Source organism: Eulemur rufifrons, chromosome 24 (genome assembly GCF_041146395.1).
Source record: "Eulemur rufifrons isolate Redbay chromosome 24, OSU_ERuf_1, whole genome shotgun sequence".
In the NCBI taxonomy this organism is placed as follows: Eukaryota; Metazoa; Chordata; class Mammalia; order Primates; family Lemuridae; genus Eulemur; species Eulemur rufifrons.
This window is the reverse complement of record NC_091006.1, coordinates 12,976,194-13,000,943: the sequence shown is the minus strand read 5'-3', so window position 1 is coordinate 13,000,943 and position 24,750 is coordinate 12,976,194. Positions and strand designations below refer to the sequence as shown.

At 52.3% G+C, this 24,750-nt stretch overlaps 1 protein-coding gene across 1 annotated transcript; it reads right to left on the bottom strand.

The window, feature by feature from the left end:
- Window positions 1–294: 294 nt before the first annotated feature.
- Window positions 295–23,318, bottom strand: KASH5 (KASH domain containing 5). The gene is made up of 19 exons (XM_069457894.1): window positions 23,276–23,318; window positions 20,608–20,712; window positions 19,928–20,114; window positions 19,420–19,484; window positions 18,075–18,141; window positions 17,649–17,810; window positions 15,968–16,085; window positions 15,585–15,635; window positions 10,033–10,110; window positions 9,707–9,763; window positions 9,348–9,407; window positions 8,631–8,695; window positions 8,372–8,459; window positions 7,735–7,857; window positions 4,527–4,585; window positions 2,307–2,367; window positions 735–799; window positions 539–646; window positions 295–436 (listed from the first exon to the last, which is right to left on the bottom strand). Exons 1-19 carry the CDS (start codon window positions 23,316–23,318, stop codon window positions 295–297), a joined length of 1,704 nt encoding a protein of 567 aa, XP_069313995.1.
- Between the last annotated feature and the right edge of the window lie 1,432 nt (window positions 23,319–24,750).

Genomic DNA, 24,750 nt, shown 5'->3' with positions numbered 1-24,750 from the left:
TGTTGAGATTGAACTGTGGCCTCACAGCTGCCCTCCTCCACACTTGTTTTGTAAGGAAAGTAATCTTTAGTGCTTAATCCATTATTGGCTATATTTTGCTATTGTTAAGAAATGTAGTCACCAACATTACAAAACCAAGAGACTTCACATAAAAACCCAACACTGGAGCCACGGATCCTCATGTCCTGTAGGGGGTAAGCCCAAGCAACAGCAGCATAACAATGGGGCTAACAGAAGAAAGAGCCCTGGGGATTTATTGAGCTAGACAATGCTCTGGGTGGGAACTGGAGCGCCTCACACTGGTGGGGGCTGGAGGTAGTAGAGCTGGAGGTGTGGCCAGGTGGGGGGTGGGGACTGGCCCAGCAGCAGGACAGAGAGTAGCAGCAGCAGCAGCAGGCCCAGGACCCGGGCTGGGATCAGTGGGTGCCGAGTGACCCTGGTGGGGAGGTGGGAGAGTGCTTAGAGTGGGGCCCAGGGAACCCACAGTCTTCCCAAGGTCAGACCATCTCCCTCCTTCTGGAGACAGCCCGGGGCACACCTGAGCCGCTGTGGGGGCAGGCAGACCTGGCCCCAGGGCCTCCTCTGGACTGGGACCAGCTCTTTCATCACAGGCACCAGAGCGAGCTGGAGTTCTGGCTGGGTGGGGCTGCTGAAGGGAAAGAAAGGAAGGAAATCACCGCAGGGCTTTTTTCTCAGTCCCCAAGTCCCTTCCCAGCTCCTGTGGGACCCGTTACCTCTTTGGAGGGCTTCCTGAAATGTCCACAGGATGAGGGTCTCCCAGAGGGATGGGGGGATCAGCCTGGGAGGACAAAGGAGAAGAACTTGAGGCACAGGGTCCTGGATTGGGAGGGGCCCTCAGGTTGGCTACTGGACATAAATGACCACATGGAACGTGGCAGAACGTGGGAGTTAAGCGTGGGAGCTTCTCTGAGCCACACTGCCAGGCTGGGTTCCCAGCTCGGCCAGCTTCCAGCTATGTGTTCTTGGCATGTCCCCACACCTCCCCATGCCTCATTTTCCCCATCTGCTGGTCAAGGATGATGACAGTCCTCACCTCAAAGGGTTAACATGGAGACTAAATGAGTGAATGCAGGTAAAAAAAAATTGGGGGAAGGGGCTGAGAACAGTGCCTGGTACATAGTGAGTGCTCAGTAACTGTGTGAGCTATTCAGTATTATCATCTCCATTTTCCATCTGATTCTGGAAATATCCAAGCTCCCTGAGGACAGAGACTCTTCTGCAGGTGCCCATCCCTGTGCTGGGCCTAGCTCAGCAAGGGCCCTCCTCAGAGCCTGTCCTCCTGCCTGTGTTAGAATCGGCAGGTGCTTTATGATCAAAGTCCCAAATGTTCCACCAGGGGCCAGGCCCGACCCTCTTTACCACCCTGTCTCTCTGGAAGGACCTTCCCACTGTTACACTTTTGCTCTATGGATAATGATGATAATAACAATGACACAAAATAAAAACAGAACACCAATCCCAGCCACTATCTTTACCGCAGCCACCTACTGTGCCAGGCATGGAGCCAGGTCCTTTATGATGTGGCCCTTCACCCTCATCCCCATCCTGGGAGCTGGGAAAGATTATCGCCATGTGAGCTGTGAGGAAGCTGAGGTGGAGCCCCAGTCTCCGTGGAAGAGAGTGCAGCGTGGCAGGGAGGAGGTAGGCTTTCGGGCCAGGCTACTGGGAGCTAAGCCTCCCTGGGGTCAGCGTTCTTGGCCAGTTTGGACCCTGAAGAGCCCCAAGGGCCCCTACAGTGCCTGGCCCACAGCCACGCAGACTCCAGCCTGGCTCCTGCATTCCTCAGCAGAGGGCTGAGGGCTCCTCACTCTCCTCGCCAAGTCTCTTTCCCTTTCCTTGCCTGAGAATTGCAATTGTAACCTCCATATCCTAGCACTGCTGCGCTGAGGAGCGGAGGAGCCTGTGTGTGTGGCTGTAGGCAGGGGAGTTCTGAGGCTGGCTGGGGAGGGCCAGGCCCTTCCCCTACAGTGTGTGGGCGCTTTTGCGTTGCATTTATGCAATCCGGGGGTGTAACCATGTCTATGAGGCCTGTGGTGTGGCAGCTACAGCCTTGTATGTGTGGCTAGAGGGTCCCCTGGGAGCATTCTGGCCTCCAGGCCTCCCCCCACCTCACCATAGCTCTCATTAGCTACAGCGAGGGCCTTGTTATCTCTTGGCCAAATGATTTTTCTCTCTGCTCCTGAGGAGTAGGGGTGTGGGGTGGAGGCTGGGAGGAGTTGAAACCACTCAGCCTCTGCAGGCCTGGAGTGGATGCGGACAGGGGAGGGGTGCTGGAGACTGCCTACCGTGACCTGGCTGTCTGCTGTCTGGGTGTCTGCTTCTTCCTCCTTCTCTCTTCCGGGTAACCTGAGGGCCAACAAAGTCATTGCAAGCATTCTCCTCCTCTGCCTAGTTCCGTTTGCCCCCTGTGGGGCTGGAAGGGAACCTTCAGGGCAGAGGTCTTAACACAGATCAGGCACCATGGATGAGCCTGGGTGTGTTCTCCACATGTATTTTCCAGGGGAATTTTCACCAAATTATCAAAAGAGTCTGTGACCCCTAGAAGGGTAAGGGGGCCTCTTCATTTCAGACTGGCTTTCTCAGCCACTACTTTCTCAGCTAATCCCCCAGCCAGGAACTGAGGCTTCTGGCTCTCTTTCCCTCCAAAACACTGGAGACTCAGACCTCTCCAAGTTCCCAGGGCATGTGGGGAAACCCCCACCCCCATTCCTGCCTAGTGGGTTGTGCCATTTTTAATCACTGTCAGTCTTAGTGGGTCTTTTTTGAGGACTGGGATTCCAACTCAGACCTCCCGGCCCATGGAATCCAACTGTTTGAGCTCTGCTCCCATCTCACTCCTTTCTCTTAGGTGTGCAAGCCCCCAGCCTCTGCCCCCTAGGGTCACAACTGTTTGAGCCCCTGAAATGCCTCTTTGGGGACTCAAGTCTCAAGCTGCTCAGCATGAATGCCCCTTCCAAACTCAGACGTCCACACCACTAGCCATTGTCTTCATTAGGGACCAGGGATCCTGCCCTGCAGCTGCACCACCACCAGCTTTATTTAGACCTAACACACTGAGGCATATGGATATTTCCTCAGCCCCCACCCAATAAGGGATGCCAGCTCATGGGTCCGCAGCCTCTGCCCCAGTCAGACACCTGCTGTCCAATCCCCTGAAACTTCTACTTGGGACCCAGGTGGTTAGTCCCCCAGCCCCTCTCAAGGTCCAAGCCCTCACCCCTGGCCACCTTTAGAAGCCATAGTATCCACCACCTTCCTCACTTCCAGCTTCCCAACCTGTGGATCTTACTGTCCCTGCCCTCCAGAAATTCAGATGGCACCCACCTCCCTCCCTCCCCCCTACTCCTGCTCAGCCCCTTTTCCCCTCCTTTCCCTCGTGAAGCAAGGGGAGGTCACAGCTCCAGAGCCCCCATTCTGCCCAATCTCAGCTCTTCCCAGGCAAGTCCAATTAGAGGCCATGGCAGGCAGCCTCATTAGTTGCTGCAGCCAGGAGCCTGAAAGAGGGGAGCCGGGCGAGGGAAGCACCACAGGAAACCAGAGCCCGAAGGCGAAGGCTCTGGAGGAGGGTGGGCCCAGGCATCTAGTAACTTCTATATCCTTGGAGGCATGGACACAAGCCTCATAAAAATCGCATAACAATCACAGGGCTGGAGCTTCTCAGCATACAGCTGAATGCTCATACCAGCCCTACTGCAAAGTAACCAAGCCAGGATTTGAACCCAAGCTGATTCCAGAGCCTGTGATGATCTCCTAACTGACTGGGAGCTCTCCAGGGGGGTTCCTTGGAGGCCTCAGGAGAGGTGTGTTCAGTTAGAGAGAATGACTGAGTGATGAAGCTATCTCATCTGCCTGACAATTGTGTCTTCTTTTTGTTCTATTTTTTTTTGTTGTTTTTGAGACAGTCTCATTCTGCCACCCTGGATACAGTGTTGTGGCATTGTAGCTCACTGCAACCTCCAACTCCTGGGCTCTAAGTGATTCTTCTGCCTCAGCCTCCTGAGTAGCTGGGACTACAGGCATGTGCCACAATGCCTCTTGCTCAGGCTAGTCTCGAACTCTTGAGCTCAAGCAATCCTCCCACTTCAGCCTCCCAGAGTGCTAGGATTACAGGCATGAGCCAGCGCGCCCAGCCTGTGTCTTCTTCTTGTCTAAGAGCCTCTTATACTAACACCATTCCTACATGGCTCCATTCAAGCATGATCACCTCCCCTCGAAGCCTTCCCTCCAGGTGGGGTTGGGTGCCAGATTTTCTCCCAGAACTGTCTCCTGGAACTGTCTGGATCAGGCTCTGTCTCCCCCTAATCCAGACGCATTGAGGGCAGGGCCAGGTCTGACTCATCTCCTGGCCCATAGGCCCAAGGTCCGCTCAGTGAAGAGGTGAATGAATGAGTGAGTGAATGACACATGACTCCCTCAGGGCTCTTCCAGTCTCTGTACTCTGAACATGGTGAATCTGGTGTCACCGTGAGGCAGAGGGATGGTGCAGTGAGGAACCAGCTCCTTACCACATCAGTGGTTCCTTCCTTCCTTCTCTAAGGCATGCCAGCTCTCCATGGAAGTTTCTCTGTGGAAACAAAAAGGTTAGGTCTCCCCTGACTCTTCTCACTCAAAACCCTCTCCCTGGGCTTCAGTCATGCCCTCACTCTAACAATGACCACTCTGTTCCCTGAGTCCCAGACCCTACATACAGCAGGCCTCCTGGGCTGAAACCTGTGCACAAATTCCCCACCTTCTCCTAAAACCTGCCCTCCTCTTGTGTCTTCTTATGCGAGGGTGACTCTATAATCCCCTCAGGAGCAGAAGCCAGAAACTGGATGGTTGTTCTAGAATCCACCAAGCCCCTTTCTCCTGCAGAACCCAGGAGGTCCAGGTCCCCTAAACCCCCTGGGATATCCCACAAATCTCACTCCCACCTGAGCCCAAAAGGAGCTCAACAGTTCCCTTCCCAACCCCCTCTTTCCCCAGTCTTGGGCTGGCACCATCTGCTTTCCCTCAGAACCCAGGTACCTCTCTGTTTTCTCCAGAGACATCTCACTGTTGCTTGTGACCTCAACCACCAACTCGACAATATTTTCTAAATATACCCCCTAAGCTCCAGCCTTGTGCACACACCTGCCTCTGAGTAGCCCCCCTTGGACATATCTCAGGATTTCATCTCATGAGGTTGCAAGGTAAGTTTGGCATCTTTCCTTTTACTCCTCCCTTTCCATCACCCAGCCCCCCACAGCCCATCTACCCCCAGCGCTGTCCCTCCCCCTGCAATTCTCTTTGCCTGTCTCTATCTTCATCCGTAAGGCCTTGGCCTGGTTGAGGCTTCATCCTCATTGCCATAGCCTCCTCCCTGGCCTCCTCCCTCACAGCCTCCAGTAGGTCTCTCACTTGGTCCCAGAGGGATCTTTTGATGCCCAGAACTGACCTCACTCCTCTTTTCTCACAGCCCTCTGTGGTTTTATAGAGAAAAGTGTGATCTCTTAGCTTGACAGGGAATTCCTTTCATGATTTGGCTACGGCCTCCTCTCTTACTAGTCACCCCCAGCCACCCTGTACTCCCCAAGCATATCATGATTCTATGCCTCCACGGCCTTGCACGGGCTGTGGAAGGTCTCTCTTTCCTCAAACCACTTAAAATCTCTCTCCCTTTTTTTCTTTCTTCAAAATAAACTCAAGTGTCAGTTTCCCTTTGATATCTCCCCCAATCTCCCACCTGACATAGACACCTCTGCTCTTGGCTCCCAGAGGGCCTACCCCCGACCTCTAGCACCACGACCATCCTGCATGAGGGTAGCCCATGTGCATGGTCTCTTCGATCAGGCCTTGAGCACCGAGCGCCTCAGTCCTGAGTGACTCAGCTCTGTATGCCTGGGCCTAGCACAGGTGGCACCCTGAAGCCCAGGTCAGTCTTCACCTTGACAGGCCTGTCTCTCTGAGAGCTCGAAGCAGAAGCTCAATCTAACTTACATGACTTCTGAGGGATGTGGCTTGTCCCCCCACAGGCTGTGTGTCTGTGGACATGTGATCTCTCCCTGAGCCTCAGTCTTCCATGAGTAACAGGACAAGGGATGAGGATACCTACCTCACAGAGAAACTGGGAGAGTTAAATGAGACTCCAAACAAGCTCTGGTGTCAAAGAGAAACACAGAAGCTTCTCTCAACCCAGGGAAAAAGTGATCAGAGGAACAAGTTTCTCCTTTAAGGATGGCTCAACAGCTTTGAAGCAGTATAGTTTTCAAGACAATACAGTATTGTTTACAGAGCTGTTAACAACATTTTCTTTAAAAGAAAGTTCTGTCACTAATATAGGGTCTTCCAAAAGTCTCCACACAAATGAAAAATTTTGTAATAAATATTTTGTAGGCCGGGCGCGGTGGCTCACGCCTGTAATCCTAGCACTCTGGGAGGCCGAGGCGGGTGGATTGCTCAAGGTCAGGAGTTCGAGACCAGCCTGAGCGAGACCCCGTCTCTACTAAAAATAGAAAGACATTATATGGACAACTAAAAAAATCTATATAGAAAAAATTAGCCGGGCATAGTGGCGCATGCCTGTAGTCCCAGCTACTCGGGAGGCTGAGGCAGTAGGATCGCTTAAGCCGAGGAGTCTGAGGTTGCTGTGAGCTAAGCTGATGCCACGGCACTCACTCTAGCCTGGGCAACAAAGTGAGACTCTGTCTCAACAAAAAAAAAAAAAAAAAAAAAAAAAAAAAAAAATTATTAAAAAATAAATATTTTGTAAATAGAAGTATATTTAGCTACAATTTCCCATTTTCCCTATGTATGGTGACTTTTGGGACACCCTGTAGATTAAAATCTCATTTTTCAGTTGTGAACATTGAAGATAACATGTCTCAGTTGTTTCAAATGACATAGAAATATTGTCCAGGTAATTATGGAAGTCATAAAACAATGGTTATTGCTGAGTTGAAGATTTCACAGTGAGCTTGCTTGGCTTTTCTTAAAGGTGCTTCATATTAAAAACATACAGGCTTACTGTATTCCTGTGGTGTTAGGATGAACAATTTACTTATTACCTTCCTACAGTAGCACAGTTTTAAATAAGGTGATTCTTTGGCCGGGTGTGGTGGCTCATGCCTGTAATCCTAGCACTCTGGGAGGCTGAGGTGGGTGGATTACTTGAGCTTAGGAGTTCAAGAGCAGCCTGAGCAAGAACGAGACCTTGTCTCTACTAAAAATAGAAAGAAATTAGCTGGACAACTAAGAATATATAGAAAAAATTAGCTGGGCATGGTGGCACATGCCTGTAGTCCCAGCTACTCGGGAGGCTGAGGCAGGAGGATTGCTTGAGCCCAGGAGTTTGAGGTTGCTGTGAGCTAGGCTGATGCCACGGCACTCTAGCCCAGGCAACAGAATGAGACTCTGTCTCAAAAATGAAATAAAATAAAAAATTAAATAAGGTGATTCTTGACAGTATTTTCTAAAAAACAAAACAACAGAAGCTACAGTGCAATTTTTGTGTTTGCTTTGTTCACTTTTGTCTCCCACGCTGGCAGGTCAGTCCCTAGGTCGGGGATTGTGTCCTGTCTGGATTGTGGCTTGGTGTCTAGCACACAGCGGGTTGGTCCTCAATCAACATTTGCTCATTGAGTGGGGAACAAGCAAAGGTGAGAGTGAACAGGCCGGCCCAGGTGGCACACAGAGTCCCAGGGCCCTGTCTCAGTTTCTGGACTCCTGTGGTTGCAAAGCCCCTCCCATGCTCACCTGTTCTCCAACTGGGGCTTCAGGTAGAAACTCAGCCTCCTCATCAGTCTCATTGATGACTTCCTCCCATTGCCACACTCCACACAGAGGGCTGGAGAGATCAGCAGCTGCCACTTCTTGTTTCTGGAAGAGGAGGAGTTTTTGAGGTCAGGGAGGGCCAAATTAAGGCAGAAGATGAGGTAACACATGGAAACGGGCTCAGGTGTGGAGCTGGGAGTAGAATGGGAGGTGAAAAAGGGCCAGTGTGGGGCTGGGGTTGGGGAGGGGGTGGAAAAAGGAACAGGAGAGGGTTTGGTGCCAGGATCAAGGATTGGATTAGAGAAGAAGTTAAAGACTGAGATGGTCGTGGGGGGAGATGGGATAGGGAGAGTCAGGGTTGGGTCAGAGTTGGGCCTGGCATGGGCCTGGGGCTGGCAATGTGTTTGGGGCTGGGATTTGAGGCAGAGAGAGTAATAGAAGTGCTGAGGTTAGGTGGGAGCCCCTTTGGCAGCAATGTGAATTAGTGGTTTCCCCCCAAGCGGGCTGACTGCCCAGAGCTCTGGGGTCATGGGCTGGGCCAGGTATGAGGGTCAGAGCAGGGATGTTCGGAATTTCTGCCTTGGTAGTCTCCAGAGTATTACAAGGGTGCTAGGCCCACCTGCCGAATAGCCTCGATCTCCAAGCCCAGCGACGGGGGCAGCAGATTGGTCCAGCCCACTCTTCTTCCCTGGGCCTCTTCTGGTAGCCTAGCCACACAGTCAGGAGGGGGGAAGGCTGCCTCCATACCTGCCTGCCACTTGTCAGTCAGCCTACACTGGGCTCCATGTCCTGCCCACCTTGGGGCTGGAGGTCAGGCGTCCCTGCCCTTGGGCTCCCCTCCTGCCTCCTCCCGTCCCCGTCCCCGATGTTCCACTCACTCATCCGGCCCCTCACGGGTCTGACTCAGCCGCTCTTCTAGGCGTGAGATCTCCAGCCTCAGTTCCTGCAAAAGAGGCAGTTGGAGGCACACCTGGCTCTCCAATCTTCCCACCTCCCACTGCTGGGCCCCTCTTCCAAGGTCCTTTATACTTCTGTGACTTCTTTGGGTTCCCCAGACACATATTGTCGAGGGTTAAGGAGAAGAAAGCAGCAACAGAAACTTAGGAAGCCAAAGAGAAACAGAGAGCAACAGGAACCCAGGAGGTAAACCACAGCCAGGAAAATTGAGAAGGCAGGCAGAGGCAGAGGGAAAAATGAGAGACAGATGGAAAAGGACTCACAGAGAGGCAAGAGAAACATGGAGTGTAGAGACTCGTAAAGACCCCAGCCACACAGAGAAGAGTTGCCCAGGGAGACAGAGACACAGAAAGGTAAGGAGGGGAGAGGCAGTAAGACACCCACAGAGAATGAAAGTAAATGGAAGACAGCATAAGAGAGAGGAAGGAAGGAAAGAAAAAAAGTGAAAAGGCAGAGACAGAAACAGAGTCATACAGTAGGGATGGAAAAAGCAAGAGGTGGAGACTTGAAAAAAGATTGACAGAGTAAGAAAGAGACACAAGGAGAAGAGGTAGCAAGTTCCAGAGACAGCAAAAGAGAATTGGTGAGGGCCAGGCCAGGCAGAGGGCCACTGTGGGTGGTGAGGGCAACTGAGTTACCTGAGTTGTTATTCTGTACTCCTCCAAGGTCTTGGCCAGGCTCTCTGCACGGCGAGTGCGCTGAGAAAGCCCAAAGCTGACTGAGACTGGGCCCAGCCCCGCAAAGACACTGGGGCTGTTTGATATGGGGGTTGGTTGGAGGGTTGAGGGACAAGGTGAGCTTGAGGGAAGATCTAGGGCCTGAGAGAGAGCACCAGGCAGAAGGGCTTCCAGATCCCGAGGGGTCATGATTGTGTCCTGGGGAAAACTCTCCTGGCTGCCTATCCAGGGATCAGACCTAGGCAAGACTTCCCCTTCCAGACTGGGACAGGAGGCAGGCAGGTGCATGTGGAAGGCACCTCCTTTCCCAGCCCCCTCACCTCAGAGAGGATGGCATCTCGTTGGCAAATGAGGCGTTCACACTCATAGAGCTGCCGCTGCCAAGGAAGAAATCCGTCCATTCATCTGGCCTCCCAGCCCTCCCCTTGGCCTGCCATCCCCTGCCCCACCCCACTCTCTTCAACCTCCAGAGCTGTCCCCGGACTTTAGGGATTTCAGCCCACCTGGGAGCTGCCTGGGTTGCCCTGGAACCAGATGGCTTGACCCAAGACCCCTGATCTCACCAGGCTATGGTGGCTGAAACTGGAAATGGGAAAATGGCATGGGGGATGGTGGGAAGTTGTCAGGCATTAGGGAGGGGCAGAACCTTCAAAGCATCCTTCTCCGTGGCCAGCTCTTCGCTCCTCCTCTTTACTCCATCCCGCTCGGACAGCAGCTTCCCGTTCTAGAAGGAAAGGCTGGTCATGTTCACTTCAGCAAATGGTGACATTGATATTAACAGCAGACATTTGCTAAACACCTGATGTGCACCAGGCCTCATTCTAAGCCTGTACAGTTTTAGCTCATTTAATTCCTGTAACCATTCTGGTGGGACCTCAGCTTTAATTTCTCTGTGTGTGGACCCCCATCTATAAAAATGAAGATAAAATAGGAGCTACTTCACGGGGTTGCTGTGAGAATTAGTGCTAACACTGAGCACCTTGTATGTGTTAACTCATTTCTTACTTCCCACTTTAAAGATAAAGGCAACTCAGGCACAGAGAGGTTGAACAAATTGCTCCAGGTCACACAGGTGGTTATTCATGCAAATACTGATGAACGTTAATGAGCACAAAACATTTAGAACACATACCAAATGTTCTATAAATGTAAATATATATATACACATATACACACATACAACATATTTATATGCACAATATATATTTATATAACTTTTTTTTTTTTTGAGACAGAGTCTCGCTCTGTTGCCTGGGCTAGAGTGCCGTGGCATCAGCCTAGCTCACAGCAACCTCAAACTCCTGGGCTCAAGCGATCCTTCTGCCTCAGCCTCCCAAGTAGCTGGGACTATAAGCATGTGCCACCATGCTCGGATAATTTTTCTATATATATTTTAGCTGTTCATATCATTTCTTTCTATTTTTAGTAGAGACGGGGTCTCGCTCTTGCTCAGGCTGGTCTCGAACTATATAACTATTTTTTAAAATTTGTTATGAATTTTTTAACATACACAAAAGTAAACAGAACAGTGTAACGAAGCCCTGGTATCTGTAGTATCACCCAGCTTCGATAATTATATGCATTTTCCCAGTATTGTTTCTTCTCTCCCCTCCAGATTTTTTGTTTTGTTTAGATTCTTTTAAGGAAATCCCAGGCATCACATTATTTCACCTGCAGCTACTCCAGCATTTATCTCCTACTTGAGGATTTTTCTTTTAGCAAAAGCACAATACCCTTATCACACTTAACACAATTAACAATAATTCCCTAGTTTCATCTCATGCTACCCAGTTTGTGCTCTGTTTTCATTTCATCTCACAGATGTCTCTTTACATTTAGTTTATTTGAATAAGGATCCAAACAAGGTCCACCATTGCTTTTGGTTGAAACATCTCGTTTCTTTTTGTCTGCCAGTAATTTCTCCCCCACCCCCACCCCCACCCCCATTCTGGTACTCTTTAGGTCCTTTATCTGTGGAAGGAACCAGGCCATTTGTCCTGTAGGACTGGTGGGCTTTTTTTTTTTTTTTTTTTTTGAGACAGTCTTGCTCTGTCATTGGGGCTAGAGTGCCGTGGCATCAGTCTAGCTCACAGCAACCTCGAACTCCTGGGCTCAAGTCATCATCCTGCCTCAGCCTCTGGAGTAGCTGGGACAACAGGCCTGTACCACCACACCTGGCTAATTTTCCTATTTTTTGTAGGGGTGTCACTCTTGTTCAGGCTGGTCTTGAAATCCCGAGCTCAAGCGATCCTCCTGCCTCGGCCTCCCAGAGTGCTAGGATTACAGGCGTGAGCCACTGTGCCCAGCTGGATCGGTGCATTTGGATTTGGTTGATTGCATTCTCATTCCCTGTGGTGACGTTCACCATGTTCCACCTCCTTTCCTTCTTTCTTTCTTTTCCTTCTTCCCTTCCTTTCTTTCTTTTGAGATGGGGCTCTGTTGCCCTAGGCTGGAGTGCACTATAGCCTGGAACTCCTGGGCTCAAGTTATACTCGTGTTTCAGCTCCCCAAATATATAGGGCTACAGGCTTGCACTATCCCATCTGGCTACTTTTCCCCCATTTTTCTGTGGAGAAGGGGGTCTCACCATGTTGACCAGGCTGATCTCCAACTTCTGGCCTCAAGTGATCTTCCTGTCTTGACCTCCCTAAGTGCTGGGATTACAGGCGTGAGCCACCTCGCCTGGCCTTCATCATTATTGCTTGTAAACTGGTGGGTAGATCTGGAGCCTTGCCAAAAACTCTTGAGTTTTTGGCAAGAAGACCTCATGAGTAGCACTATACACATCATATTGTGCCATTCAGGAGGAATGCCTTGTCTGGCTGTCCTAACTATCAATGGTATCATCACCTCCAATTTTATAGAGGAAACTGAGGAGTACAAAGGCTAAGAAACTTGGCAAAGTCACGTGGTGAGTAAGTGGACTCAAACACAAATCAGTGTGATTCCAAATCCTGTATTTCTAACTCTCAGACTCTCTGTCAAGCTAGACGCACCTCTGGGTAAGAATGGAGGAACAAAGGGAACTAGCTTCATCCTTAGCCACAGGGAGCTCATATAGCCTAGAGGTGGAGATGGATGCAGAAGCAGATGATGACAATGCATGAGGCATGCTCTGATGAGGTCTAGGACCTGGGCACTGTGGGAGCAAAGATGATAGGCTTCCTGAGGATGTAGTGCTGAATCTTCAAGGGTGAGGACAGTTAGCTGGGAAAACAACTGGGTGGGAGAGGGTAGCCCATGCTAGTCATGAAATGGGACCTGACAATAAAATGGCCTAAATTCAAGTCTAAAGTTTCCAGGCAGCAAAAGCCTAGCAAGCTGTACTGAGTTTCAATGTGAGATGGTCACTAGGGGAATGAGTTTTGGGGCACAGAAGTAGTCCAGAGTTTCTTTTGGACACACCCCTCCTCCTGGCACCCCAGGAGGTATCAATCCAACCTCTCCGTCTCTCTAGCTAGCTCCAAGTTCTCTGTCAGCAACGTTCCCTCTCAGTCTCGGTGAGTCTGGGCTGCCAAAGTGAAGGGCAGAGGAAGGACAGGCCAGGAGTGCTGTGTCAACATCTGTCCACCTGGTAGGGATTTGCAGGCCAGATCCTGGGCCACTCGGCAGGGAACCTGGTTACTCAGCTGCTCCTGCCTCCTCCTGCAGTAATCTGAGCCAGCTCTGTAGGTTCTCCATAGGAAGGCTGCCTGGACCTTCAGAGTGTCTGAGTGTCTTGTTACTCCAGCATTATTCTACTGTAACTTGAGAACTCGATCTATAGATGCTCTGTAGGCTGCTGCAGGGAGGGGAAAAGTGGAGGGGAGGGAAACAAGAATAGCTCTAGTTTATCGAGCGAGCGCCTAGGATGTCCCAGGTGCTGCTTGAGGCACTCGACCTGGCAGCCAGCCTTGCAGGGGTGGGGGGGAGTAGGAGGGGCCGGGGGGCGGGGGGAAGGGCAGAAACTGCTGGTTGCCACTCACCGTGCTTATTCCTTCTTCTGCTTTTGTCGGGGATTCATTCTCCACATTTGAGGGAAAGTGAGTCCCAGCCCCAGCCTGGGGGTGAGTCAAGATGGAAATCTTGGCAGATTCAGGGAGCTCAACTGGTTAGCTAATGTAGCAGTCATCCTTGTTTGTTCTTGTTTGTTTGCCTCCCATTCTAGTGGCTGAAGAAGGTCAGATACTCTTCCCACCTCTCTTGCAGTTGGGGCTGTTATATGATTCAGTTCTGGCCAGTGAAATGTAAGAGAGGTCTGCTGGGGGTGGGTGTGGTGCTTCTGGAGAAGCTTTTTCCTTCTGATGAAAAGAGAGGGGAATTTGCTGGTGCCCCTATGCCCAACTTTGTCCTGCTTTGAATGAGGACATGAAGTTGGGAGCTGTTGCAGCCATCTGTGATCATGAGGCCACATGCAGACAAATAAACCAGTGAGTCATCAAACCAACCCAGAGTCCACCTCCTTCGAAACTTCTTGTTAAAGAAATGAGTGTCCTGCAGTCTGAAGCCACCGTTTCTTCAGTGTTCTCCTTGGAGCTGAAAGTGTTCTGGATCCATCAGTGGCCATGTAACCCATGCCAGGGAGTAGACTGGCTATGATTGTTGGATGCCAGTGAGCTGTAAGTGAGGAGATTCTGCTAGGGGGCTTTAGGGAAAAATTTTCCTCATTCTTAAGAAGAGATGTTCTGGAAGAAACCATTACATTCTGTCTGCACTCCGTGCTTCATAATACGGCAACCATCCTGCTGTTGAGATTCCCATTGCCCCAAGGGGGGAGTTTTATAGAGCCAGAGAATAGCAGAACAGCTTTGGATTTTAGTGTAAAAACCATAGTGCAAATAAATGTAGGACACAGAGATCTGAGGGGCACACATGACCTGCCCAGACTGGGCAGAGATCCTTAGAGCTGGGAGAGTAGCGTAGGAGAGTCAGAGAAGAAAGTAATAGGCTGAAAATGGGCCCCGAGCCTTCCCCAAACCCAGTGTTAGCTGTGAGGGGTAGAGGGGACAGATACAGAACCACAGAACCCCTGGGAAGTCTGGGTATCTCAGAGGCCCTGTCCCTTGCCGGCTCAGTCTCAGGCATGAGAATAGAGATGGCTACGTGAGGAGTAGAGGTGAAGATGACCCAGTGAAGCCTTAATGGGCTTTCATAGGTAAGCAGCCAAATGTCCTCTGTGGCCCTGGAAGGGTGTGGAATTGGCCAAGCAAGAGCCCCAGCACAGAATAGGGGATGCCATCAGCAGATGCAGTGAGGACTATATGTCCAGAGATCCAAAGGCAATGCAGGCCTCCTGTGGATACCAGCATGCAGTAGTGACAAAGGCTGAAAACCAGATGGGACAAAGAACATCAATCTCCTGAATAGCAGAGATGACAGACGTTGATTGAGGACCGACAGCCTCTTAGAGCGCTAGGAGTCTGAGTGGGTCTTCTGCAACTTAGATGCCACCTTGAGGATGGGGGTGGTGATGAATTTCATTGTTAATTAATGAGTTTCAGTTTCAACCTAAAAGAACTAGGTGGACCTAGAATAAACTAAGATGATGTTTTCTGTCTCAGATGGAGCTTGAATTAGACATGAGGTTGAACTGGATCTCTTCATATGATGTGCTAATCCCTGGTGATTAATCCCTGTAACAACCCTACTGAACAGATACCCTTCTCCAGGTTCTTAGAGAAAACGAAGGCTCCGTAAGGAAAAGTCACATACCTAAAGGCTGCCTGTTTTGTAAGTGGCAGAGATGGGATTAAACTCAGAGCTGACTTTAAAGCCTATGTTCTTTTCACCATTAAAAAAACTAATATATAAACATCGCTAGGTAACTTTTAGTGGGCATATCCTATGTGTCTTACCTTGTGCCCAAGACTTTATAAGTATCCTCTGGTTTAAATCTCACACAACCCAACCAGGGAGATGCTGTTGTTTTGCCTACCCTTATAGCTGAGTACACTGAGGCACACAGAGGAGAAGGACCAGCCCATGCTTATGTAGGTGGCCTCAGTGTGAACCCATGTAGGCCGGCCCAATGCCCCACACTCTTGTCAACCATGGTAGTTCTCACACTGTGTGATGTGACCTAAGGGACGTTCCCACACTATCGGGATTCTGAGGTCTCATCAAGCAGGCTTCTAGGGTCTTGGGGGCATCAGCGGGTAGGGCCAGGAAGACTCCAAGGACCGGGAAAGGGGTGAGGGAGGGTACTGGACCTCAGCTCACCTCCTCCTGCAGAGTCTCCATCTCGGCCACCAGATGCTGCTGCTCTTTTTCCTGACCAACCCCAAGAGAGGACAAAGGCTTCATTTTCAGACTCCTTGCCCCCAAAGTGCCCTTCTCCCACCCCTAGGAACACAGCCAGGGCCTGAGTCATTGAAGAACAGGGCTGAGGAGATGAGTCCAGGGAGCCTGGGTGGTTCCTACTGTCCCCTTGTCATGAGAAGGATACCAAGTAGGCTTGAGAAAGTCTGGGATGAGCAGAATCTGGAATGAGGGAGGAAGCCAGGTGACTGCTCCCTTTTATACTCTATAGTCAGGCTCTGTTGCTCTGACTTCAGGAAAAAGGGAAGGGAGAGGGCACTTTCTTCCCTCTGGGCCAGACTCACTGTCTGCCGGGCCTGGGCCAGAAGGCTGCGATTCTGTTCTTCCAGGCTCTTGGCCAGAGTCTTCAGGTCCTCCAGCTCCTCATCCACAGCCTTGGCAAACTGTAGAGCCTGCTGGGTGCTGAATAGGGGGTGGGAGCAGATGGGCCACATGAAAGAGAGGAAGGCAGAGATGCACAGAGATAGAACTACTCAGAGAGAGACAGCAGCAACAGAGCTGGGGGCAGGGGTAGAGACTCAGAGAGAAAAGGAGGGAAAGAGACTTTGTGTGGGGTACAGAGACCTAGTTTCTTTTATTTTTTATTTTTTGAGACACAGTCTTGCTCTGTTGCGCAGGTCAGAGTTAGCTAGCTCACAGCAAACTCAAACTCTTGGGCTCAAGTGATCCTCCTGCCTCAGCCTCCCAAGTAGCTGGAAGTACAGGCGCTCGTCACTGTGCCTGGCTAATTTTTTGTTTCTATTTTTAGTTGGCCAGCTAATTTTTTCTATTTTTAGTAGAGACGGGGGTCTCACTCTTTTTTTTTTTTTTTTTTTTTTGAGACAGAGTCTCACTCTGTTGCCCAGGCTAGAGTGAGTGCCGTGGCATCAGCCTAGCTCACAGCAACCTCAAACTCCTGAGCTCAAGCGATCCTCCTGTCTCAGCCTCCCGAGTAGCTGGGACTACAGGCATGCGCCACCATGCCCGGCTAATTTTTTCTATATATATTTTTTAGCTGTCCATATAATTTCTTTCTATTTTTAGTAGAGATGGGGTCTCGCTCTTGCTCAGGTTGGTCTCGAACTCCTGAGCTCAAACGATCCGCCCATCTCGGCCTCCCAGAGTGCTAGGATTACAGGCGTGAGCCACCGCGCCCGGCCGGGGGTCTCACTCTTACTCAGGCTGGTCTCAAACTCCTGTCCTTAAGCGATCCTCCCACCTCGGCCTCCCAGAGAGCTAGGATTACAGGCGTGAGCCACTGTGCCCGGCCCCAGTTTCAACCTAAAAAACTGAGGAGGTGGGACAGAGAGCTAGAGAAAGTAAGGGAGTAAAACAGGGAGACCATGACAGACATGAAGAATGACCAAGCACAGAGAAAGGAAAGGGCCAATGATATGGAGAGAGAAGAAGAATAAAGAGAAGTCTGAACCCTAGAGGGAAAGATAAACAGACCAAAACAGAGAGGCTGAGAGACATGACCAAAGAGAGACACAAAAGAGAAAGATAAGGCCAGGTGTGGTGGCTCATGACTGTCATCCTAACACTTTGGGAGGCCAAGGTGGAGGATTGCTTGAGGCCAGGAGTTTGAGACTAGCCTGGGCAACAAAGCAAGATCCAGTGTCTAAAAACAATTAAAAAATTAGCTAGGCATTGTGGCATAGGCCTGTAATCCCAGCTACTTGGGCGGCTGAGGCAGGATGATCGATTAAAGCCAGGAGTTTGAGGTTGCTGTGAGCTGTGATGATGCCACTGCACTCCAGCCTGGGAGACAAAGCAAGACCCTGTCTCAAAAAAAAAAAAAAGAGGACAGACAGACAGACAGAAAGAAAGAAAAGACAGAAAGGGGAAAAGAAGAAAGGGACAGGTATAGAGTCAAAGACATAAGAGCGGCAGATGCAGAGAGCAAGTGGAAGACAGAGAGGGTGGGGGCTGCAGGGAGAACGGAGGGAGGGATGCCCAGGAGTGTCTGTGTGAGGTCCAGCCCACCTGCGAAGCTGCTTGCGCAGGGCCAATATCTCCTCTCCAAGGCGTGCAGAACTCTCCTCTGCTGTCTCTACGCTCCGCTGGAGTTTGGCATTCTCCCCGGCCAGACGTCGGTTGCTGAGCTCCAGGTCCTCTAGGCTGTTCAGCAGGTCAGCTGTGGCAGGCCTGGGGGCAGGGAAGGGACCAGGGTCACTGCCCACAGCCTCTGCCTCATTTTCCCAGGTCATGGTGGGTGCTAGTTGTGGGGATATATGGCTCTTCTGGAGAAAGAGAAACAGTAAACTCCTCCATTCTCCCTGAGCTGTTGTTAGCAAAAGCCCTGTCCCTCACCCACTTCCCAGAAGGACCCCAACCCCTACCCAGGCCTCAGCAGGCTAGAGGGTACAGGGCTGGGGCTGGAGGGAAAGGGAGGGGTCTGAGGATAGGTACAGCTCGGGTCTAGGGTCTTCGCCTCCGAAGCTCTCCAGGTTTGCTGGCTCTTCAGCTTCTCGGCATCCTAGAGTGAGACAGACAAGAGGGTGTTGGCCCCCTGGTGACCTTAATAGTTCAGGTGCCCTAGGGATGTGGGCTTGGTCCTCCTCTGGCTTCCACCCTCATTTTTGTGGTGATCTCATGGGCTCCTAGGGCTGCAATTACACCCATTGCTTATCTCTACCTTGAGCTCAGGTTGGATCTCCCAGATAACTCCAACCCCCCACATTCTTTACGCCCAACACTGGGCAACACTTCAGCTTCTCCAAACCTGTTCCTCTCCCCAGTTCTCCCACCATCCACCCAGCCACTAGGCTGAGCTGGCTCCCTTGCTCCTCACCCGTATAGCAGAGCCCAGGCCTGTCCCCCCAGTTTCCCAACCCCTGACTCTCTCTGCTCCATCCTTAATCTCTGTCTCCATGGGCCTATCCTGGCTCAGGCTTCACCTTCTCCCCCCTGGGCCTTCACAACAGCCTCCTCCCTGGCCTCCAAGCCTCCAGTCTCTCCCTTTTGTCCTTCCCCTGCATAGCCCCAGAGCTGTCCTTCACCTACTCTGCTCACAGCCCTCCCCTGGCTCTCAAGCCTGATGGAGAAGGTTCAAGAGAATGTCAAGAAAGCTGCATTTTTGGTTTTGTTTTTGTTTTTGTAAGGCTGGAGAAATATACATGGCCACTTTTTAATGGAGCACCTCCTAAGTGTGACGTCCTAGGGAAACGATGGTGAGAAAACCAACCAACCAAACCCCTGGGCAGGTGGCCAACCAGATAATCAGATTTCCTTTGCAGAAGGAAAGGCTGCTGGTCTGTGAGTGAGCATGGAGAGCAAGGGACCCTAGCCTGTGGTATCCCAGGGCTTCCCCTGTGCCCAAGGTATAAAGGATGAAGAAAGGTGAGGAAAATCTAGGCCAGGAAAACAGCCTGAGCAAAGGCCCATGGTGGCAGGTGTGGGGCACATTCAAGGAAGGGGAGCAAGGCCAGAGGGCCTGTGAATGCTTGAATGCCTGGACCAGAGCGAGGAGAAGGTGGCTCAATGAAGATGGCAATGATTGCAAAGAGATGGGTGGGGCCTCGTAGGCCTTTATAATAGGGCTAGAGTTAGGAGTTGAAAACAACCCTGTGAGGGAAGAAAAGCCCCAAAGCTCAGGGAAGGATTGGAGGGGGCACCTACACAGCCAAACTCACACCTGCAGGCTAGAGCAAAGGTCCTGGGTCCCACTGTATCCCTTGCTCTGCCCTGGGAGGGGAAGTCCCCACATTGTCTGACCCTGGGCCTGCCTGCTTCATTCTATATATAGTAATCTCACCAGATGGCAGCTGCTGGGAGGTCAGGGCTCCCTCCAAGGCGGTCTCCTCTTCCAGCTCTAATCCCCTGCATCAAAGGGATGAGGCTTAGAGCCTGCCTGCAGTGCCCCTCAGTCCCGACTAGTTATAGGCAGGGGGATTGTGGGTGGGAGGAGGGGACCAGGTCAGGTGAGAGTGGGCACCATGGGGAGGAAGGTGAGGCCAGATGGCGAGTGCCTGGGGCCAGATGGAAAAGCAGGAGGGGCAAGGACTGAGTTTGGTAAAGGGATGGGGTTGGGGGGGGCTCTGTCAGCACCTAAGCTGTACCCCTTCTCCAGTTCCCTTTTGTTTCTGCTTCTCAGACCCCCTACCCACCCCCTCCCAACTCCATCTCTTCACTTTTCTCTCCTCCTCAGCCTTATTCCAATCACAGTACGTCCCTGGGCCTAAAGAGTGCTGGCTGCAGTAAGCAGGTATGACATTAGATCTTAGGAAGGACTTCCCTGGGGAGGATGGCATGCATGAACTCACCCATGCAGTTGACAGGCAGCGATCCAGTCCCGCATGACGACCAGGAAGGTGTCCAAGTCCACCCTGGCCTGAGGGCCCTCCCTGTTGGGGTCCAGGCTGTGGGCCAATGTTTGGAGGCGGGTATCCTGGGGGCCCCGGCCTGTCACAGTCTCCAGGTAGGCCAGCACATGGGTCACAGCCACAGTGCCTGGGACAGAGCATGCAGTGAGAGAGTGTGGGGCAGATGGAGGGTGGGGGTTGTGGACAGGCAGTGGCCTGGGACCAGGAAATCACTGGGTAGGCTGATGGCACCCTTGCCCATGGGCCAGTGGAGACACCTTGGACAAGTCCCTTCCCCTCCTCTGAGTCAACTTTTTCACCCGGAAAGGAGGCCCAGTCATTCCCACCTCACAGGGTGGATAAAAAGAGGACAGAGATGAGGGACAGCACCATGGTGGCTGCCTCTCCCCACTCCCAGGCTCCCAAAGCCCTGCCCTCTTCTGTCAATGTCCTCCAAGTTTTCCTCATCTTGCAAGGCCTCCCCCCCTTATCCACTTTCTTTCTGAAGCTCCCCACAATCACTGACTTTGTTCCTGCAGGAATCCCAATAGGAGCCCTAGGCCAGTTCTCTTTCTGAGACTCCCTAGTTCCCAGCCCCCAGCCACCCCCATTGTTCCCCAGCACCCCATCCTGCCCCCCACCTGTCCTCTGAGGGTCACAAGCTTCAAACGTGGAGTTGAGGATTTGCTCCTCCAAGCTGAGCAGCGGCCCCAGGTTTGCCTCATCAGACTGCTCCCAGAGGTAAGCTGAGGAGACAAGAGGGCCCAGCTCACCAGTGAGGAGGAGGAGGAGTGAGGGGTGACCTTGGCCTCTTGGCTCTGCAGAGAGGAGGGAATTCACTTGGAGCTGCCTGCATTTGGGGCTGGTGGGGAATAGCAGGAAACTTTGGGTGGGGGCAGCAATGGAGGGTTTTGAGTTACTTCCCCCCCCCATGTGGGGCCCATCTTTCAGGCCAGGAAGTCTCCCCTGCTGTCTAACCCTTTGTGTCCAATCAGCTCAGGAGCCCAGATAACTAATGCTCTGAGATCACACTTCCCTCTTCTCCAGCCTCCCAGGCTGGGCTCAGAAGGAGGCAGGGGCGGGGGCGGGCAAAGAAGAGAGGATTCTGGGAGGAGCTAAGGGTGAAGGGGGGCCCAGGAGCCAGGAACAATCCGATAATGCGCGGGCAGTCCAGATCGATCTCGCCTGCCGCATCTCCGGTCTCCCAGCCCACCCTGGAGACCAGGTCTTTCTCCTCCCTGCATCCCCAGGAGAGGCTGGTGTCATTGGAGCCTGCGGCCAGGGGCCAGAGACATAGAAGGATGGAGGTGATCCAGGCAGGGTGGGCAGTGGGGGTGTGGTTAGGAGCTGGATCAGCCTGTCAGAAGACCTGGGCTCAGAGCCTAGATGCATATCTGTGGGCAAGTCGCTTCTCCTTTCAGAGCCTCAGTTTCTCTACTGGTAAAATGGGGGAGGGTAGGTAGAGTGATCCCCTTCACCAGGGCTGGGAGAGTTAGTTCTGAAGAACACACACACACACACACACACACACACACACACAATGTATGTCCTGGGGTCGGTCTGTCCATTGCTGTAGCCACAGGCACTCAGTAAATGCTCCACGAGATAGGAGGAGATCCTCTACTCCAGGAGCCACAGGGTTAGAAAGGACTTTCTAGGCTCCCTGCCCTGGCCTTGGACCACCAGGTGCAATAGCTCACTGAGCACAGGCTGCAGGGTTGGGTACACTCAGGGGGCAACCTGGGTTTGGCCTCAGACGTGTGGCAGCACCTGGGGCAAGTGATTCAACCTGTCTCTTCCCCCCCTGCCTTCCTCTGTCTCCATCTCTCCTTCTGGGTGTGTTCCTCCCTTTCCTTTGGGAGCCTCCAGGAGCTGGCTCAGCTCTCACCCACAGGTTCCTGGTGGCCTCACGCCCTCTGCTGGTGCAGACAAAGTTTAGATGGCAGTCACTAAACGAACGGCCTCTCCCCTGGTTCCTGCACCTTGGTGTCTGCCTCTGACCCTCCCCTCTGGAAAGCCTCCTGAGGCCTGGGGCCTAGAGAAAAGATGCAGGCTGTGCTGCTAGATGCCTGAGAGCCTCTCAGAAGTCAGGGCCTCCTCCCGCATCAGACTGGGCTCTTCCACTTAGCAGATGAGTTTCAGAGAGGCAACCCAGTGTTTTCCCCACAAGCTGGCTTTTATACCCATTCAGTCTGCCTCCACCCATTCATTCAACAACAGTAGTTGACCTGTAATCCTAGCACTCTGGGAGGCCAAGGCGGGCGGATCATTTGAGCTCAGGAGTTTGAGACCAGCCTGAGCAAGAGCGAGACCTCGTCTCTACTAATAATAGAAAGAAATTATATGGACAGCTAAAAATACATATAGAAAAAATTAGCCGGGCATGGTGGCACATGTCTGTAGTCCCAGCTACTCGGGAGGCCAAGGCAGGAGGATTGCTTGAGCCCAGGAGTTTGAGGTTGCTGTGAGCTAGGCTGATGCCACAGCACTCTAGCCCGGGCAACAGAGTGAGACTCTGTCTCAAAAAAAAAAAAAACAAAACAGTAATTGAGTTCCTACTATGAGTTAGGCATTGCTCTGGGGCTGTGCCAACCCGTAGGGCAGCCACTCACTATGCATGGCTCTCAAGCACTTGAACTGGGACAAGTGCAATCGGAGATGCTCTGTTAGCAAGAAGTACCCGCTAGATCTTGAAGACTTGCTATTAAAAAAGAGACTATCTCAATACATTTTTATATTGGTTATATGCTGACAGGATATTAGTGTGGATACATTATTATCACCATTCATTTTACCTGTTTCTTTTTTCTTTAAGAAAATTAAAAATTACATATGTGGCTCATATACTTCCAAGTGGTAGCACTGCTCTAGGGACTGGGAGTATCAGAGTGAACAAAACAGACACTGCCTTGTGCAGCTCATGCTCTAGTGCGGGAGACACAGACCAAACAAATGACACATAGATGTCAGCGCTATGAAGAGAAGTGAAGCAGGGCAGGACAGAGAGTGTCACGGGGCAGCTGCTTTACATAAAGTAAGAGGTCCCATCTGGGCAGCAATCTGTTAATAAATGGAGTGAGGAGGGAGCCTGCAGGTGACAGCGCATGGAAAGGCTTCTCTGCTCTCACACAGTTGGGCCTCCCCAGAGCAGATGACATAAGGGGTATAGACAGGGGGCACTTAGTCCACCCTCCCTCCCTGCACCCACACGGAGGCTCAGCCACCCCAAGTCACATCTCCTGAGTCACAGCCTCACACCCATTCACCCACTCCAATTCTCCTAGGTCAAACAAGGGCCCAGCCACCTACTTTGTGCAGCAGGGCCGCCCGCCCGGCCTTCAGGGAGGTCCATGGGCTCTGCAGCTGCTAGTGAAACTACCAGCCTCCTTCCCTCACCAAGAGGGACCGGAAAGGGACCAGCTGCCTCAAGAGCTCCTGGAAGGACAAGCAGGGGAACGGCTTCTTCAGATCAGCTGCAGAGGTGGGGCCCTCCCTGCTCCACCTGTGCCGTAGGCCCTCTGGGTTCTCACAACCTGTTTGCCACCCCCGCCTGCCCCGAGCAGCTCCGCTGGGACCTGTTTTATAGACTGGATGTGTGGGATGGGGAAATGGGGGCCCAAAGGGTAGGATCAAAGGGGGTGGTGGTGGGGGTCACTGCTTCCTCTCCTCTGAACAGCTTGTTGTCCTAGCCTTGTCCCTCCCACCCAGTGACTGCCCTGTACCTTCCCCTCTTTCCCTGCAGCTTACGCCCAGGCCTGCCTTACCCTCTCCCCAGGGCCATGCCTCAGCCTCCTCCCAGCCACCCGGATTCCAGGCTTCCCCGCCAGGCCGTCCCCACAAGTCCCCGGAGCCCACCTGCCCCTCCCCTGCTCAATGCCCTTCCATGGCTCCCAGCACCTTGGGGACAGAGCTAAACCCAGGCCTTGACGCAAAAGGCCCTGCATGGCTGGACCTGCCTGCCTCCCCACTGCAAATCACAGAAGATGCTCCAGCAACTCGGAACTGCAGCTGCTCCCACCTCTGGGGCTCTGCCTGGGATACCCTCCTTGCCTTCCTGTCTCGGCGTGAATGTCCTCTCCTCTGGAAACATTTCTGATGTCCACCCCAGCTGAACGAGGTGCCGTGTCTGGGCTCCCCCATGGCCCTGGGCCGCTGCCATTCCTGCCACATTAGCCTGTATTTGGGCTGTTAGCCTCTCAGGTGAGTTTGATCCTATCTCTCCCCTGCTCCCAGGCTTCCCATGGCTCCTTAGTGCCCCTGGACTAAGTCCTAGCTTCTCAGGCTGGAGTGACACAGCGGTCCCTGAAGCTCTTTGTGTCTTTTTGTCACTTTTCTCTCCATCAGCCAACCTTTAGGTCCCTCCCTCATCAGGGCCTGTTGGGAGCTCAGCATCTTCCTCCAAACCTGCTGCTCCCGGGTTTCCAGCTCAGAATGCCCACGGTCTTCATCTGTGCCCGGCCCCCACTTGCAGCTGCCCTGGGTGTCCCCTCCTCTGGGCACGATCACGCCCTGTCCTGTCTCCATTTGAACCAGGCTGACCCTACGACTTTGGGGCCAAACTCCAGTCAAGGCCGCTTCCAGGAGAGAAAATGGCACTGTGGAGAGTTACACTGGACCAGCTGCCCCCCAGGGCTGATCTGGGCACCTTGGGCCTATAATCACGCAGGTGGCCCAGCCTGTCTGTCCTCACCAAGTGCTCCTAACACCCTGCTGTCCCCCGCCAGACAGATCTGCCACTGACTGTGCTTCCAGGAGGCTTTTCGAATGTTCTGGAAACAGGGGTC

What these genes read in the sequence shown, in the direction of transcription:
- KASH5 (XM_069457894.1), bottom strand. Translation starts at nt 23,318, where the DNA reads ATGGACCTCCCTGAAGGCCGGGCGGGCGGCCCTGCTGCACAAA. An exon ending in TTGTGACCCTCAGAGGACAG is followed by an intron (nt 20,115 to 20,607) that starts GTGGGGGGCAGG and finishes GCTCTGTCCCAG; the next exon opens with GCACTGTGGCTGTGACCCAT. An exon ending in CGGAGAAGGATGCTTTGAAG is followed by an intron (nt 9,764 to 10,032) that starts GTTCTGCCCCTC and finishes CTTCCTTGGCAG; the next exon opens with CGGCAGCTCTATGAGTGTGA.